This window comes from Gossypium hirsutum, chromosome A09 (genome assembly GCF_007990345.1).
Source record: "Gossypium hirsutum isolate 1008001.06 chromosome A09, Gossypium_hirsutum_v2.1, whole genome shotgun sequence".
NCBI lineage: Eukaryota > Viridiplantae > Streptophyta > Magnoliopsida > Malvales > Malvaceae > Gossypium > Gossypium hirsutum.
Window position 1 is genome coordinate 1,616,879 of NC_053432.1, and position 19,056 is coordinate 1,635,934.

At 33.3% G+C, this 19,056-nt stretch overlaps 1 protein-coding gene across 8 annotated transcripts; it reads right to left on the minus strand.

Moving 5' to 3' along the window:
• Positions 1 to 1,412: 1,412 nt before the first annotated feature.
• LOC107888478 (mitogen-activated protein kinase 20) lies at positions 1,413 to 18,858 on the minus strand. Of its 8 annotated transcripts, none has more exons than XM_041077589.1 (15): positions 18,567 to 18,808; positions 18,172 to 18,340; positions 17,951 to 18,032; positions 17,506 to 17,868; positions 17,279 to 17,382; positions 8,758 to 9,281; positions 7,267 to 7,394; positions 7,097 to 7,156; positions 6,186 to 6,208; positions 5,065 to 5,191; positions 4,830 to 4,985; positions 4,523 to 4,734; positions 4,331 to 4,432; positions 2,528 to 2,697; positions 1,413 to 1,979 (listed from the first exon to the last, which is right to left on the minus strand). In XM_041077589.1, the coding sequence occupies exons 6-15, from the start codon at positions 9,257 to 9,259 to the stop codon at positions 1,615 to 1,617; spliced, it is 1,845 nt and encodes a 614-aa protein (XP_040933523.1). In that variant the 5' UTR covers positions 9,260 to 9,281; positions 17,279 to 17,382; positions 17,506 to 17,868; positions 17,951 to 18,032; positions 18,172 to 18,340; positions 18,567 to 18,808; the 3' UTR covers positions 1,413 to 1,614. The 8 variants fall into 8 exon arrangements, 6 of the variants coding, with proteins under 6 accessions (XP_040933523.1, XP_040933524.1, XP_040933527.1 ...); XM_041077590.1 differs by having other exon boundaries at positions 18,172 to 18,408; positions 18,567 to 18,805; XM_041077593.1 differs by having other exon boundaries at positions 8,758 to 9,166; positions 17,951 to 18,340; positions 18,567 to 18,858.
• Positions 18,859 to 19,056: the final 198 nt, after the last annotated feature.

Genomic DNA, 19,056 nt, shown 5'->3' on the forward strand with positions numbered 1-19,056 from the left:
AACATTAAATAATCATGTAGTATTTTTTTTATTCAATCAATTCAAAAAACTAGAAGTTGATTATGATGAAATTACTATACTAGGGGCACTAATCCTAACAATCTTCCATTTGCCATAGTGAATTAAATGAGTCATATTTTGCATCTCCATACCCTTAATATGTTTCTCTAGAACTTTTAGCCACTAGAGAAAAATGCATCTTAATATGTTTCTCCTGAACTTTCAGCCACTAGAGAACAATGCATCTTTCTCACCCAAGTTAGAGATTTAGAGTATCAATTCAATGAACTCCCGAACATACTCTCAAACAATTCCTTGTTGTGTAAGTCATTGCAACTTGACATGAGGCTCATCCTCAATATACTCTAGGAAAAATTGCTGCTTGAACTTAGTTTGGGTACTCCACCCATATCTAGATATTGGTGCCACCACGCTTTTCATTTATGCACCTATGATAGCACCACAAAATAACGATATTAGGCAAATATATAGAAGCAACATTTACTTTAGCATCATCAATCTTAATATCCACAGTACGAAAGTATTATTCCATTCCCAAAAGAAAATTGTTCACATCTATTGCGGACTTAATCCTCTTGAACTCTTTCGACTTAAGGACATCAATATTGTGTTTGGTGTAATGACTAACATCTCGTTACCCACAACTGCTTTACATAGAATGTGCTTTCCTTTGAGCTCTTCCATCTCTTTCTTCAAAGCCTGTACCACAGCTTAAGAGCATTATTTTGCTAGGTCAGCGTGGCCACGATGGAATTGAAATCCCTTTTATCTCATCCACATTGGCATTGAGAGCTTCTTGCATATGTTCCTTAACTTTATCTCCCACAAAGTCTTACTCTACAATGCGACTCTCAATCACTTCGAGGTTTTCCTTCACATCACCCATGGATTTTTCGAATTTGTAATTTTAAGAGGTGATTCACTTCAAAAATTTGCCTAAGACAGTTTTAACCTTCAAATTTGAGAATTTCAAAAGAGATTCTCTAAGCCATTGATGTTATAAAACAGCTAAGCGAAACAAGCAAAAGAAGCAAAGCTTAAGAAAGTTTTTTTAGAATAAATGCTCTCAATTTGATTACTTAAATCTAAATGATACAAGATCTAAAATGAAATACGAACTACTTCTATTTATAGTTGAGTTCCTCTACTTTCAATGACATAAACTTTAAACTCTCTATTATCTTAGTTAACCTTAGTAAAATATAAATTATTGTAGTGTTTACAATTTCCCCAAATTTCAAATAGATAAACTTTGAAATTTCTAAGCACAGGGCTAGTCTTAATGGATCAAAGTAAGCCCAAATCATAAGAGCAATTTAGGTCATTATTTACATCATGTCAATGTGCCACCAAGAAAATTTTTTATAATTGTACGGAGCACAACCACCACGTTTAAAAACAAAAAGCAAGAATATTATTGGATGGAGAATTATTTTTCTTACAAAATTAAATGATAGGCATGTAGTTTCTCATTTACCAAGCTTGACTAAAGCCTATGTTTTACCTGAGAAAGCTAGCTCTCCCTTTTACCGTAATTTTCACTGTATGCCATTGCAAAAGGATCTATTACTTTCAAAGCTTCTCAATCATTGGCTAATACATCCTTGTCATGCCATACTGAACAGTTCCAAACTTCCCACGAGTAGTGGCAGCTGCTGCAGTAACACTTATTCCACCATAATGAGATTTTGCCTGCAACGAGTTTGTATCAATGGTATTTCTGTCATCACCAGCTTCCACCTTCTTCACTCTGGTCATGAAAAATGGGTTCGTATCAATGTTGATAGCTATATCTGGTGCAAATTTTCCAGTGCTGGATTTGTAATAAGAAATTGCAGGGTGGACTGCCTGGGGTGGAAGAACTGTGCTTCTTAAGAATGTTCTTGGATCATATGCATCTTTCGTGATTGTTCCGTTCTCATAAGGCACAACCAGACCGACGACCTTTCCTGGTTTGGCTGAACACAGAATATTTCATTTAAGTACTACATAAATACAGGGGGAAAATGAAAAGAAATAGCGGTAGAAGTACCATGAAGGTTCGTATTAGGAGTTAGATTGCATTTTACCATCTTTACCCAAAACATGGACAAGTTTGTCCCTGTACATTAGATTGAAGAGCAAACTGATTTTTCTTGTTAAAAATTCCATCCATTTCTAATGTTAAAAACTAGCGTAGCTAATGGAATAACCAGACAATTATACATGACTTTTTGTTAAAAGTTCATCCATTTCTAGTATTAAAAATTAGCGTGGTTGATGAAATAACCAGACAGTAACACTTGAGGTACCACATGTACCTCATTCTAACCTACAGGGACCAATATTCAATGGTAGAAATGGATGGAATTTTTAACAGAAGAATTAGTTTGCTCTTTGATATAATACAATAACTAATTTACCCATTTTTTAATAGAGAGGGCAAAATGCAATCTGATTACTAATACAAGGACCTCTATAATACTTTTACCAAGAAACTAGGATAATCTGAAATAAAGAAAGATACCTAGTGGGATTCTTTGTTGTGCCTGCAAGGTTCTTGATAAATGTAGAGGAATAGCTTCAGTTTCCCTGGAAGTGTTGATGGATGCCTCATCTGCATTTTGCTTATCTTTCAAGGAATTGATGCTTTGCTGCTCTTTGGGGGCTATTGTTTTAGAATGTACAATTGTTGACCTGCAAAGTCATTGGTTTACAGTGCCAACCATCAAATTGAAGCAGAAGATAATGCTGTCCTACCAAGATCCTACATTCCTCTACTTTTTCCCAACCAAAAAAGAAAAGGGTAAATTACCCCATCAGTCGCTCTAAATAGGAGTCATTTTTATTTTAGTCACTCCAAATTTTTTTTTTATTAATTTAGTCATCCAAAAACAGAAATTGATCAAATTAGTCACTCTACTGTCGAACAGTAATGGAATGCTGATGGTGCATTTCCACGTTAGGCACTCTAAATATGGGTTGTTCCTATTTTAGTCACCCAAAATAATACATGAAAAAGCACTGTTAGTTTTTTCGTTACCATTTAGTGGTGGAGTGACTAATTTGATCAATTTCATTTTTAGAGTGACCAAGTTAAGAAAAAAAAAATTTGGATGACCAAAATAAGAACGACCACTATTTAGAGTGATTAACAGGGTAGTTTACCCCCCAAAAAATACTGTTTAGTTGAAGGTGACCTAACACATTAGTGGTGAGGAAAATTGAGGTTCTGTAAGACTTGAAGAGCAAGAAGCTACCACCATCCAACACTCGAAAGAACAAAAAGAAAAGGAAAAAGACAGACAAGAAAAAACAATCCTGCTATTAGAGATGGTAAGAACAATCCAGAGAAAGCAAAGAAATCATAGTGAGATATTATAAAGAGATGCCATTTGAACATTAACAAGGAATCAATTGAAAGTTAAAAAACATTGGATTTAATATCAGAAGAAAAAATTATATGCCCAAACTTATCCATGATGTTCTAATTGTGCTCATGAGCATGCAACCATGCAAAGACCAATGTTTACAAGAATATTGTTCCCTACCTGAAAGTTTATAGAATAACTTTATCTTATTCACTTGCTCATGTACAATAGCTGAGTTGCAAGATCTCATTTCAGCCTCTGAGCTCTTCATCTATCTAGCTGAAAATGAATTTCCCCAAATGTTGTGTACCAATACATAGTTAGTAGCTTTAGCTGTGTTTTCCGTTTCAAATTCAAAAACTCAATATATCATTATGAGATTAGGGGCTTTTGGAATGAAAGAGAAACCTAAAAATAAAATTATATGATAATAATAGGTACTAATAGCATTAAGAGTTTGATTCTTCACCTTCATGCTCAATAGTGCTAAGAGACATAAAGAGGCTTTTTTTCTTCTTCTTTTTACATAGTTATTTTACCGTTTAATGATGCATAAGAATATGAGAATTATATTATATACAATTCTCCATTTTATTTAGCTTGAGTTTTTTAGATGATTTTACTGTTTTCTATTTGATTTTTTTCTCTTGGTAGAAATTTTATTTGTTAATTTACAGCATGCTCTTGCCCTAAACACAATGTGTGTGCATATATATATTTGCCAAAAAGCCCTTGCAGTGACAAGGAGAGGTTTTATCAAACTAAACTGATTTTCACACATAACTTACATATAAAGAGAAGGAACACTGCTTTAGTATCAGTTATACATACCAATTATCTATATAATATACGAAGCATGCAATACAGCACAAGTGCGTGCATCAGTAGTATTATTTCGAAGTCATAAACACAGCATGGTAATAACAAATTGAAAGTAAAAGTAATACATCTATGTCTACCTGGGAAGAGAGACATGCTTTCTTTCGAGTGGAATAACTGGGCCACTTTTACCACTATTTTCCTCAAGATGTGCAAATTGCTTCCTGAATTGGTCAACCGCACTGCATATATATTATAGATAAACAGCAGCAGAGTGATTACCAATGAATCTTGGTTAAGACTAGAAATGCAACAAAAACACTACATAAAACCTCAGATAGAGAAAGCTTGTCCTCTCAGTTCCATTCTTATAGTCTTTGAGCAGCTCAGGATGATATTCTAGTATCTCGCAGAATATTAGCTCCCGTATATCCTCCTTCATGACCCTTCGCCTCTCAAATTCGAACTCCATCTTTGTAATTGGTTGACAAGAAGGCTCCCTCTCAACTTTAGCCAGTCCCTTAAAGTAAGGATCAGCAAGAGCCTAAATTATACCAAATCAAAAGATGTTATTGTTCTAAATTTGCAAAACAAATGCTCAGAGAAAATTAAAATACTATATGCAGTATGATAACATACCTCTTCTGCATTTGGCCGGAATTTTGGATCAAAGGCAAGCAACCTTTGCAGCAGACGTAGGGCCAAGGGATCTACATTTGGAATTTTTTGTTCAAATGGAACTGGTAGCTTTTTTCTCATGCTTGTTAAGTATCTTCTTGCCTTCTCATTTCGAACCTGAGAATGACAAGAAAAAGAAGTTAAAAGCAGTCATGTCTTATGATCCGAAACCGCTCACAAGTCTCAATATGCCTACCCGAGAGATGGTATCTAACGAAGGTGTACCAAGCAAATCAGTCATCAAATCCAGTTGGTGGACAACATTTTTCCCAGGAAAAAGTGGTTTCCCAGTCAATACCTCAGCAAAGATGCACCCTATACTCCATATGATACGGGTTTGCGCGCGGACCAAGATCGAGTTGCCAAATCACGAGAAACTCCTACGAAAACCCTAAACAATTAGATCTGAAACGAAACAGAAAATTAAAAGATTAGATTTTTAAATTTTCAGATCTGAAATAAAATCCCCAAATCAGCAAAGAATCAAATTGAGAATAGAAATAAGTGTTAGGGTTCTTGAAACCCTCAAGGAGATTGTGATTCTGCCCAATTGAACACCAAGATAGTTTTCTCCAAATTTCGACAATCTAATTTCACCCAAAAAGAGTATGGAAAAACCCTAGAAATTGGGGATTTTTGGGCTGATTCCTTAAGATAGAAAAAGGCTGAAAACACAATAAGAACAGAAAATAGATTAGATAATGATTCAGCACAAGTAGAAATAAAGAAAGAATTGACAGTAAGAAATTAAAAGATAAGTCCTAAGAAGCCTTGAAATCTCGAAAGATCTCACAACTCCCTTCAAACGGCTCTAATCTCCCCTCCAAAGAATATCAATGGCAAGAAGAAGGTTGAAGATGGCTCCCACAATCAAAAAAATTGTTAAAACAACTTCTAAAGAAAACTCAAGAGAGAAATCTTGGAGAAAACTCAAAGAAAATTCTGCTCTCAACAAATCTGAAATTTTAATAATAATGATAAGTGTTTAACAAGGTGGACAGCCATGCCTTTAAATAGGCCTTATAACTAGTCCTAATCTAATTAGAAAACTAAAATAAAAAAAACTCCTAATTATTTTAATATGGAAATTCGGTCAAAGGTCATTTTATCTGGGACTCTTGGACTGAATATTGACATAAAAATTTAAACTAAGTAAATAAATAAATAAATAAAAATAAAAATAAAACTTTACAACTTGGGCCACTTTGACAATTTGGCCTGATTTTCAACTAAGTATGGATGGATTTCTTGATTGGGCTGGGAATTTGCTTATTGGGCCTCGCCTTCAAGAATTTGGGCTTTTGTGACTCGTATCACCATATGTCAATTGCAGGTGTGTACTGCATTAACTTGAAATAATAAGAACAGGAACCAGAAATTTGACAATGAACGGAAAAGCCATCATGCAGTATCCGTTTGAAGTGATTAGAACATAAACAATAAATTGGAAAGTGAAAATAAATCCAATCATGGAAGATCCTTTTCAAGTAAGAAGAACATGAATGAGAAATTGCAAAATGAATAGAAAACCCTCCGTAACCACTTAATTTGGTACGTTATTATCACGGGATAGGATTTATAAGATGAAGGATACATCCGCAACATAACTCAGAAGCTAAGTTTGCTATTAAGACTAACTTTTAATAAATTTTAAATCTATATATTTGAAATTCACAGAACCATATGGAATAATTATATGGGCAAATTTAGGACTTTCTATAAGAAGAAGGAATTTCCGCTTAAATCTCCACTAGAGATCTGAATCTCCACTTGGGTCTGTTAGATACAGGTATGTTTATATTTTTCTAAGCGTTCCCATCCATTTGGAGGGTCATATCCCCAACCCATGTCTAAATATGCCTTACATAGGTGTCAAGCACAAAACTTCAAGAAAAATGAAGAGATCGGAAGAACATAACCTTATTGTGTAAACTAACAATACCATTGTTTCAAATAATTCTCCTACATACATTTATAGCCACACTTTTACATTTAAAAGCTTCAACCAAATGAAACAGACAAGCAGATAAGATATGGATAAGAAACTGAATAACTTACAAGTGTATGCACCGGAGAATGGCCTAGGCTATGCTTTACTAAATAAAATGCAACCTAGATCAAGATGATACCTTTATCCAATATATCTCATAAAAGAGAATAAATACATCACATGAATTTAAGTTTTGAGCATTCTGAATTTTAGCGGCCATACATAGAGGCCCCTTTACCTTAGAGAAAAAGGATCCACAGAGCTCTGGAGCTCTATACCATCTTGTAGCAACATAATCCTGTAAATGTACCACAAATATGTCTAGAAATAAGTTCTTATTATTGTCATAGACGTAAAGAACAGTTAAAACATGAAAACATCAAAGGTTAGTTCTTCTAAACGTCATACCGTCCAGAATATTGTTGTTGGTGTATCATTGAATGCAACTCTAGCTAAACCAAAATCACATATCTTAAGTTTGCAGTTTGCATTGGCCAAAATATTCTTTGGTTTTAAATCTCGATGGTAGACATTAGCTGCAACCAAATAGGGAAATATCAGATCCAGGATTCTGAAGCATACAAATATAATTACCCTGCCCACAACAAAAGACATAGAGGGTGACATGGAAAGAAAAAAGGAAAAGAATAACAGAGAAGAATAGCAACCATACTTAAGCATAACGCATGCTACAAGATGCAGTTGTGACCAAAGATGATTACAATTGAAAAGGCTGAAAATTAAAATCTAACTGTCTAAGACTTCAAAATAATTAAACAAGGCAAAATATTTATGTGTAGAGCTGTTATGACATGCACCATAGCAGCAAACAACACAAGCAACTTGCCTCTTTCAAGTGGGGTGCATTACTAGACTTGTCTAATACCTAACACTCCTAGGCACTCTCTTTTTTTTTTTTCTCTGTGTGCGCGCACACATGAAGCGATAGGCAGGAAAAGGGCCTGCTTGATTAATGTTCTTTTTATTTTTTTCATTAATTGTAACTTTACTAGCAAGAATGGGGATAGTATTAGACTCACCACTTCTCAATATTTGAGCAGCAAAAGAAAAAAAAATTGAAATGTTATATAGGATAAACTTGACCATTTAGACATGGCAATGCTGGACAGAAGATGAACTTAACATGGAAACAATAAGACTTAACTATTAAAAGACCCTTGAACTAGTTGACTTCTATTAAATAAGCCCTTATACTTTCATTGTACCTATATAAGTCCTTATCCTTTAATTGGTACTTGCTTTTAGCCCTTATTTTAAATGACATGTTGATTTGTGTTAAAAGTTTATTTAGAAATAAATTAAAGGTTAAGGGCATATTAGGGTAAAAGCTAAAAAGATTTAAGGGTTTATTTGGTTACAAAATTAGAGGTTAAGGGCTTATTATGGTGTAATGAAAATATAAGGGCTTTAAGGGCTTATTTACAATTTTAGTGAAAAAGAAAACAAATACAGTAAAAATACATGACGTGATACTAAAATGAAACATGAACAAACACAAATAGAAGAACATTTCAAAATCTATATAACACAAATTATTAACCTGAAAAAAGTTATATACATATGAAATACCTAAGGACACTAGAAAATACATGAAGACAACATGAAAACATGAATTGCTAGGTCTAAACTGCTATCATAATTATATCATATCTTAAGCTTATTTGCTATATACATATAGACGCACAAAAACATATACATATATATATTGCACCTTCACTCAGGCCAGCACTTTTTTTATGACTTGCGCCTCAAGCAATTTAAGGGTTCTAGGGTTCTAGTCCCTAGACTGCACCTTGAGCCAATGAGAACAGTTTTGATAAGACTTGTTTACCACATATTACGGCATAATGGAAGGAGTCAATATAGAGTGACAATTACCAGTATGGATGTACTTCAAAGCCCGAAGTAGCTGGTAAAGAAAAAACTGGTAGTGTTCTCTAGTCAAGTCATCATTAGCTTTAATAACTTTATGAAGATCTGATTCCATGAGCTCGAAAACAACATAAATATCTTTGAAGTCCCTTTGTGAAGGAGGCAACATAATGTGTTTGATCTCTACAATATCAGGATGCCGAAGAAGTCTAAGCAGCTTTATCTCCCAAAGAATTCGAGCAGCATCAGAAAGATGCTCAAAAATATCATGTATTTTCTTTATCGCCACTTTCTGACCAGTATGCGTGTCGATCGCTGAGCACACAACTCCATAACTGCCTTTTCCTATAACTTCTTGAATCTTATATCTATTGGCATCACCATATTCTGAGAAAAATTCCATCTCTGTTGAACTCTGTGGCGCAAAAATGCAGGTTAAGACAAGATTGCCAAGCATATTTTCTTCAACAACTGCAACGGCATGTAGCTCGATATAGCATGGCCTCATACATGTCCACAGGTTTATACACCTTAAGCCATTCATATTCATTACTAATGAACGTACTCCATTTAATTGAAAACAAAGATCAACAACAAATAGAAAAGGACAAAAAGATGAAAAAAACAAACAAACACAGAAATGGCATCAATAAAACAATTCATGTTAAATTCATCAGTATATAACAGTGTGCAACCAAAACAAAAACCAAAATGATTCCCAACAGTCAGCACTTCTAATAACATCATGAAGACTTTTAAATTCATAATCGAAACAATTATTTCCAAAACTGCAGAGGCAAAAACTAATCTTCAATATGGAAAGCAAAAATTCATAATTGAGCAGATAATAATACTATTCCTTTATAACTAATCAAAGTTTCAGATTACCAACTTAGCAAACAGGTTAGGAAAGAAGACAACTTTATTGGGTTAAAGTAACTTTCATTATATAATATAGTTACATATATATATATAATCAAGTATCTACCGCAGACAATATTGACTAATCATTAGCAACGCGTGCTCTATGAAAAAGAAAAAGTAAATGATTGATCATTAAATGTGTCGCATTCCTATGAGCAGGGATCGAACCCCACCATATAAAGGGATGAGATGAACAACCACTATGCAATATCTAGAAAATTAAAGCACAAAAAAGGATAAACCTAAGGAAATCAAATCCCCATATTTCATGTTCTTCCCAAACAACCCAACATCATCACTCGACAGCTGAATTTCAATGAAAAAAATAATTAATCATCAATCAATCAGATAAAGGATGTTGAAAAAAAACTCCAAAAGGATTAAAAAAGTAAGTCATTGAAAAGAAAAAAAAAACCCACCTTTTTTCGATGGACTTGCTGCATTTCGTTAAAAAAAGTATCTCAACAGAGAAAAAAAAAACAGATGAATAAACAAAGTGAAAAAAAATTTAGAAATCAACCACATTTGCCCCATTGGCCTCGACTTCCAATCATAAGTCCATAATCCCATCCATTTCTCCAACACAATAAAATCCAAACCAAATCCTTCACACACACACACTTTCCTTTAGTACAACAATTTCAATTTAGCTTACTATTCAAAAGTGGCTCTCAAAAACCATTCTTTGATAATTCAGTCTTAACGACTCTCCTACCGTTTTTTTCCCTTTCCCTTCAAGTTTTCAAAATCTAAACCAAAAACCCAAATTTCCCCTCCCTTTTTAACCCTTTACGTCTTCAATCTAAATAACAATACAAATAAGAGGAGGTGAAATGTGTGATATTAAGAAGGTAAGAGAGTCGAAGCTGCAAGAACTGAACACCGAGAGAAAGGAGAGAGGAAGCGAAAGAGAGCAGAAAGGAAAAAGAGATAAAGTAATATTTAGTCCCTGAACTTGTCATATTTCCTACTTTGGTCCCTAAAATTTCTTTAGTCTTTATTGATTTCGGAATTTTGGCAATTTTTTTTTAATTTGATCCCGAACTTGAATTCTTTATTCTGTATTGAGTTGATTGCTATAAAATTGTTATCAGCTTAACGAACTGGGTATATTTCACATATGGTAATCCAACTATAAAATTAAAAGGACTTAAATAAATTACAATTTAAACACTCAGGTTGCATAAATTGATGGTTTTAATTACTCCATTAAAATTGTAAACGAAATCTATAGTGAAATTATTTCTAACATTTTGATTTTGTAAAATAAAAAAAAAATTATCATTTTAATTCCCAATCTTTGTTACCTTAAAAAAAATTTAGGTTTAACTATAAAAATTAAAAATTTCCTCATAATTAATTCACTCATTTCTGCTTATAAATTAAAATTGGGGACAAGCCCCTTTTCTTTTCTTCAATTTTTTATTTAAATGAGGAAGAAGGGCAAATGGTGCCGCCGTGTGTGGCGTTTTCCGTTTGTACTGGCAATGGAAGGACACCTAAAGGAAGTGATTCGAGTCATGTTGGGAATTCGATTCTTAGAATGACTGGATTTTGGAGGCATAATCTCAAATATTCTTCTTTTGATTTTCATTTTGTGACAGAAAAGATTGGGACTAAAATTTAAATATTAAATTGTAAACAAAATTTCAAAATTAATATGAACAAAAAGAGTACCAAATTTGAAGAATAAGGTGAAGAAAAGAAGATTGAAGGATGAAGTTGAAAATTTGAGAAATTGAGGGGTTTTTTAAGGCATGAAGCTAGTGGGCTGTTGCTTTTCCAAAAACAATTGTGGTAGGTAATGTAAATACAATCAATTCTGAGGCGTTTTTGTTTGCATAGGTAAGAATTTTTGGGAGGAATTGACAAAACAGACCCAAACCCAAAAATCTATCCATGTGGACCCAACAATCTAAGTACGAAAAAATCTAATCTCATAATGGAAATTCAAACTTGAGATCAACCGAGGCCTGAGCTTGAGGCAATCTGTTATGGTGGCCTAGAGGCCTTGCCCCCCAAAGAAAATGGAAATTTTTTATTTTCCCTTGAAATTTTTAAAAAATTTTAATTAGGTCCCCTCAAATTTTTGAAAATTCTCATTGTACCTTTTGATTTTTTTAATAAGATTTCTTAAAATTTAATCTCATAAAAAATTTAATTAGGCCCCATTTTTTTTTAAATTTCATAAAACTCCTAAAATTTTTAAATTTTTTTAAAAATTTTATTTGGCCCCAAAACGAATCAAATAAAAATAAAAAAATAATTATTTAATTTATGAAATTGTTTTGTACATATTATATAATTATATTAAAATTTTAAAATTAATAATAAATATTTATATGAAATTATAAATTAAAATAAATTTTAAAACATTAATTATGAATATAAAATATTTTTAATATAATGATTATATGTGTATAATAAATATAACAAGTTAAGAAGTATTCAATTATTTTTTGAAAAAAAAACTAAATTTAATTATTGAATAAAATATTAAGATGAGAATCATATTAAGTACAAAAGAACCCACCAATCGAATAAGTTTAACATTCTATTAATGAAAATATCGAATTTGTATATATTCTTATGTTGATATAGAGTACAAGCAAGGAAGGAATGACGAGGAAATCAAGGTGGTGAAATGGAGGTTGATTCATTTGTAAAAGATAAGAGTCGAAATAAAAATAAGAAGATACACTAATGGAAGAGGATAAGTGCTCAAGAGTAATCTTAGGGTGCTAATAGGTCGCTCTCTTATTCATAGTTTTCCAAGGTATTTATAGGAAAGGTCTCCTTGTTAATTGAAAAAAAAATCATGCTCGAAAATAGTTTTCTTACACAATCAAAAAATTAAATTTTGAAAATCGAGCCGATTTATGATATCTATAACAATAAACTTTTTCCTCAATATATTTGTGCTTTGAGCGAGACAGATCATTGTCGTTTTTAGCTTTCAACCAAAACCTTTTTTGCTATTCTTATACCATGAACTGTTCGAGTATGGGCTCGAACAATTTTAAATCAAACACAGAACCAATTTTCTTACTTTAGTAGGAAAGTAAATCTTTCTCTTATAGAAACCGGTAGAATTGTTATTCCTGAAAAATAGAATTTATACTTAGAAATAAATTCTCATTATTTTCGGGGAGAATAAAAATATCTCAAAGTTGTGTGTAACTTATTTTATTTTTAACCCTACTGATGTTATCTATTTATAGGGAGAGAAGTGAAGCGTGGTTAAATTAGTAGAATGCAATTAATGCCTATTTAATAAAAACACAATCCCCTAGTTGAACTAATAGAGAAATGGTCTAAAAGGGTGTGCTTCCCCTCATATTATAATGGGGATTAGACCTCTTCTGTATTAGGTTCAATTATATATGTTTTTTGCACTTTTAACCTAACATTTTATAATTTAATCCAACATAGTGCATGTTTTCTATTTCTCAAAATAGACATTATTTATTAAATTAATTTTAATTAATTAAATTTTCAATTAAATAATTTCTTAACTCAATTCTAATCCCGTTGAAATAAGGACAACTTTACCGTAAAAGAAACTATGAGAAAATATATTTAATTTCTACATTCAATGGATTTCATAATAACCAATTAATTTAATTCAATTTTTGAATTTCAATTATTTAATAAAATAATAATTCACAAAACTTAAATTAATTCTTAACTCATTTCCATACTAAGTGAGAAACTAGCTTTTCGCCTATTAATTATAAACTCATTTAGTTACAAAGTCATTCCACTGTAGTATCGTGACTAAGCTCTCCCTAATGACATATCATTACAAAAGCTACTTGATCAGTGCTCGTCCAATGACCTTGTCATAAGTGTATTACCCTCATAAGATATCCTTAATCTCTTTGGATAAATCTGTTCTCCCAATATGATCCTATTTTATCTCATGATAACCATTATGTCTTTCTTCTTAAAAAGTCAATTACTATTAAATAATAATTAAGTCATTCACCACAAAGACAAACGACTCATTACCACATTTACTTTTCATCTATCATATAATGCCAATGAGAAGATATCATTTACTCATGTCTTGAGTTATTAATTCTACTATTTTGAATAATGCTACATACTACAGAAGTTGTATACCCAACGCACTAGCTTTAAGTTTTTTATATATTTGAACTTAGGTTTTTACTTACATCAAATTATATGAGTCACGCATACTTAGTCCATCATCTATTCGGAATTAAGGTATGTCACACTATGAACATTACAATTGAATAAATCCATAAACAAATTTAGGATCTACTCTACTTGGGTCTTATCCGATGTACTATAGTCCAGTTAGCACATCTATGTCTCTATCTTCTAGCAGCTATCCACTCCGATGCTTAAGATAAAGCATCTCCCTAATTGGACTTGATAAACAACATATTGGTCTTTCAATTAGTTTTCTCATTTCTGATTAGACTAAGGACATGTTTAGGTTTGTTTACTAGTATAAATGGTCTTTCCGTATTACGGTCCAACAACGTAATACTGCTTAGTATTAGTTAAACATTAGACAACCAATGAGTTAATATTTGCTTCAATTTTAGTCTGCATGCAAAAACCATTGGGGACAATATACAAAAGGTATTATTGTAATTCACGAATAATTTTATTAATCAATATGTTTGAAAAAATTATAAGTTTACATAGATGAAAATACTACTTAAGGCACTAGATCCAACATTGTCCACTAGCATGATATGACTAGATAAGCATCTAGTCTAGTTAAATGTGTAATGGATAATCATAGGAACCTATCTTTGGATTCTATTAATATGAGGTAGTTAAGTCTAAATAGACACATTGTTGTCTTGGAAGTGTGTTCCCATCAGGATAGCATTCACCTCTGAGCCTAAGTAGTAGGTCCCATTTGAAGTGGGACAGGTGGTCCAGGAAGTCAATGCAAAGTCAACGATGACTTTTTATCTTGCTATATGTCTTCTTAATGGAAGGATATAAAAATAGACCCCTAGTCGAGTAAGAGGTCATAAAGTGGCATTCCGTTAGACATGCTTTGAAGGTCCTTAAAAGCTTATCTAGTCGAAGAAGATGAAGCAACATCAAATGATTGTCATAAATACGACATTTTTTTTGGGGAATAGTGGTCATGATGAGGGTATCTAACATTATTTAAGTGGCTAGATGCTATTGGTCATGACCTTAAGCCTTCAAAATGATACGTTTATGAAGAAAAACTGAAAAGTCTATAAACTCTTCTTCTTATTTGCTTAAGAATACTGTATTATTTCAAAATTCTTGCTGGAGTTTTTTGTTTGGTTCAGGAGTATTTCAAAATTTTTCTTTTCACTTTGTCATTTTCGTGATCACAATCAGAAAATGGTTAGACTTGTGAAGAGATGAGGAATGAATAATATATTGTTGTCGCATAGAGGCAAAGATAAGTTTTTTGTTGCCAATAATAGAAAGATGGTGATGAGTAATAGACCGACTTTAGGTGATTCTAAGAGAGCTCCGATGGTTGAAAACCAAAAAGGGCAAATCCCAAACTTGACCTAGACGCTATGGTCGAATATTAGGAATTGCATTAACAACATTCGAAAATCATTTACTTGAGAGAGGTAATTTACCGAAGACGAACATACAAGAAAGATTAGATAGAGGGGTGGCCAACATAGAATGGATCATCATATTCCTAGATGTAAGAGTTCAACATTTAGTGTATTCGTTTTCAGATCATTGTCCTATTCTTATTAATACAAGAATATGTGAAGAACGACCGATGAATAATAATTTCAAATTCAAAGCATGGTGGTCATTAGAGGAGTCTTTCAATAATGAAGTAAAAAGCTTGTGGGAGAAATCTTCAGAAGGGTTGTTACAGAAGCTGGAAAACTTAAAAAAAAAGGCTTGAAGCAGTGGGCTAGACAAATTCAACTGAGCAGGGAAAAGAAAAAACAGGTTTTAACAGAAAGATTAGCGGAATTAACTAAAGCTGAGAGAGATGATGAGAATTTAACAGATCTGGTTGATATGAAAATTAATTTGAACTTTGAGATTGAGAAAGACGAATCTTATTGTGAGCAGAGGGCTAGAATTAATTGGCTAAAATTTGGAGATAAAAATACATCTTTTTTTCACAGTCAAGCATTGCAAAGACGGAAGACAAATTTCATTCACAAGTTGCAAAACGAGGATGGAAAAGAAATGATGGCTTTACAGAAAATAGAGGATGTTGCACAAGCATATTTTCAAAGGTTGTTTTCAACAGAAGGTGGAGGGAACTATGATCATTTGTTATCAGGTATCAAACGTTGTGTCAACATGTAGGACAATCAAAAACTTACAGCACCATACACTAGAGATGAAGTCACAGAAGCGGTGTTCAATATGGGGCCTACGAAAGCACCAGAGGAAGACAGATTTCTAGCTATATTCTATCAAAAATGTTGGAATATAGTGGGAGAAGAAGTAACCTCTTTTTACTTGCGATTACTAAACAGGGATATGGAGATAAGTTCAATCAACTCTACAAATACTGATTCCAAAAGTTACCAGCCCTTCTATTATAACACAGTTTCGGCCAATCAGTCTATGCAACGTGCTTTATAAAATTTTAGCCAAGGCGTTAGCAAATTGTTTTCGAGGAGTTATAGGTAAATGTATTGATGATGCACAAAGTGCATTCATGCCAGGTCGATTAATTTCAGATAATGTACTGCTAGCCTATGAAATTTTGCATATGTTGAAACAGAAGAGATTGGGAAGGAAAGCGTATATGGTCGTTAAACTTGACTTGAGTAAAACATATGATAGGGTTGAGTGGAATTTTATAAAGGAGATAATGCTACGAATGGGTTTCGATCAAAAATGGGTAAATGCTCTTATGAAATGTGTTGAGACAGTTTCCTATTCAGTGGTCATAAATGGACATGTAGAGGAGAAGTTTTTACCAAAAGTGGACTTAGAAAAGGCAATCCGTTAAGTCCATTCTTATTTCTCCTTTGTGGTGAGGGACTATTGAGTTTACTGAGACTAGCAATGAATGGAAGACTTCTTAACGGTGTCAAAGTTAGTAGAAAAGGACCTCAAGTATCCCATCTATTTTTCGCTGATGACTGTATACTATTTGGAGAAACAACAAATAGAGGTGAAAACCTATTCAAAGAAATTCTCCGAGAATTCAAAAATTGCTCAGGACAGTGTGTTAATTTCGACAAATCAACAGTATTTTTTAGCACAAACCCATCGGAGGAAGATAGGAGACTTGTCAATATATTGAGGGTCCAAAGTCTAAACGAACTAGAACGCTATCTAGGGCTACCAAATATGGTGGGTCGAAGGAAGAAAGAATCTTTTCAAAATCTAAAGGATCGTCTCAAAAAACGTATTGATAATTGAAGTAACAAGTATCTATCTCAGGGTAGAAAAGAAGCATTCATTAAAGTCGTTCTTCAAGCTATCCCAACTTACATAATGGCTTGCTTTTTATTACCTAAAGTCCTATGTGATGAATTAAATAGCATTGTTGAAAAATTCTAGTGGCAAAAGGGACACGAAAAGAGGGGAATTCAGGGGAATTCAAGTTTCCTACGGGGAAAGTTGGGAAGCTTACCCTCATTTACTTTGGAAGAGCATTTGGGCAGCGAAGGGACTTCTTCAAAAAGGGCTGTGCTGGAGAGTGGGCAATGGTGACAAAATTTCGATCTGGGAATATAGCTGGATACAGGGGATCAATAAAGTTGATGGAACCAACAGATCCAACAATGGAGGTTTACAGTTAGTGTCAGATCTTATTGATGATACAAACAGAAAATGGAAGATGGAGTTGATAAATACTACCTTTCAAGCAAACACAGCTCAGAAAATTCTGCAAATTCCTTTAGCAGAGTCCAATTATGAAGATACTCAAGCTTGGAAAAGGGAATTATCTGGCTAATTTTCAGTACGCAGTACCTATAAACTATTACAAGATGTTATTCCGGATCTTAGGAATTATTTATTACATGCCGTAACTAAAAAAATTTACAAGAAATTGTGGACTTTACAACTATCCTCTAAAATCTCAATTACTATCTGGAGAATTTCCTGGGACTTTATTCCCAACCTTGTTAATCTTAAGCACAGGAGAGTCATTGCAGATGATAGATGTCTCCGTTGTCATGCTTTGGGCAAAAGATAGCCTCCATATTTTTCATCAATGTCCTACAACAACAGAAGTTTGGCAACTTTTAAACTTATCCTGGGTCATGGAGAACATAAACCAAAGTCTATGGGAGTGGCTAACCTGGGTATTCACAAGAGGCACTGAAACTCAATGTCGACTCTTTTGCTACGCTTTATGGTTAATATGGTTTTCCAGGAATCAGCTCATGCATGAAAGGAAAATTACAACAGGAAGGGAATTAGCACAAAACATAAGGAGGCGTATGGCAGAATATGAAGGAGCGAAAGTATTATAGTTTCCAGGTAACATAAACAGGTATTACAGAAGCAAGGAGGACATACCGAGGGTTACAATACAGTTTGATGCAGCGTTTGATAGTAGAAATTATAAATCAGCCACAGGTCTGGTGGTATGGGGTCTGAGGGGAGAACTTTTGGCTTTAAAGACGATTATTCATAACAACATCCCCTCTCCATTTGTAGTAGAAGCATATGCATTTTAGTTAGGGATCTTGACGGGAGTTCATTCGATTAAAATAATAGGGGATTCCAAAACAACAATTAGAAAATGTCAGACGACTGCAACAAATAAGTCCGTGATTGGAGCTATTATCAAAGACATCCAGAACAAGAAAACTCGCTTTCAAGAGATCATCTTTCATCACATTCAAATATCAGAAAATTCGCAAGCACATAGACTAGCAAAAGAAGCATTAGACAGAGGAGGGAACTCATACCTGAGAGGAGAAGAACTGAAGCCACACAATAGAATCAGAGAGAATATGGCCAAAAAACTCAGACTGAGGAAATGTTTGGGAGAAATGATTTCAAAAGAAGATAGCAAGAAAATTAAACCCTTGGAAACTGCTATCGTCAGAAGGGATTGGATATTGAAATGGCAACTCAGGAGCTTTAATGGTATCCAGTCGTTTGAAATGATCAGGGTAGATATTAGGTTTCTTTTTCTGCCGTTTCATTTATTGCATTTAATTACCATTAAGTTTTTAGTTTCAATAGCTAGTTAGGAGGCTTTCACTATTACTTGCGTAGTGAGGCCGATTTTGTTTCTGTTTGGTTTTTTTGGATGTAAGTGGCCTAGATCAAAAGGCATGTTGGGCCCTTAGTTATTTTCTTATTTTTCAATTAATAAAACTATTCGGCCTTTTTATCAAAAAAAAAAGAGTTAATTGAAATAAGTATCTCTAATCTATGACTTTTATTTTAAAT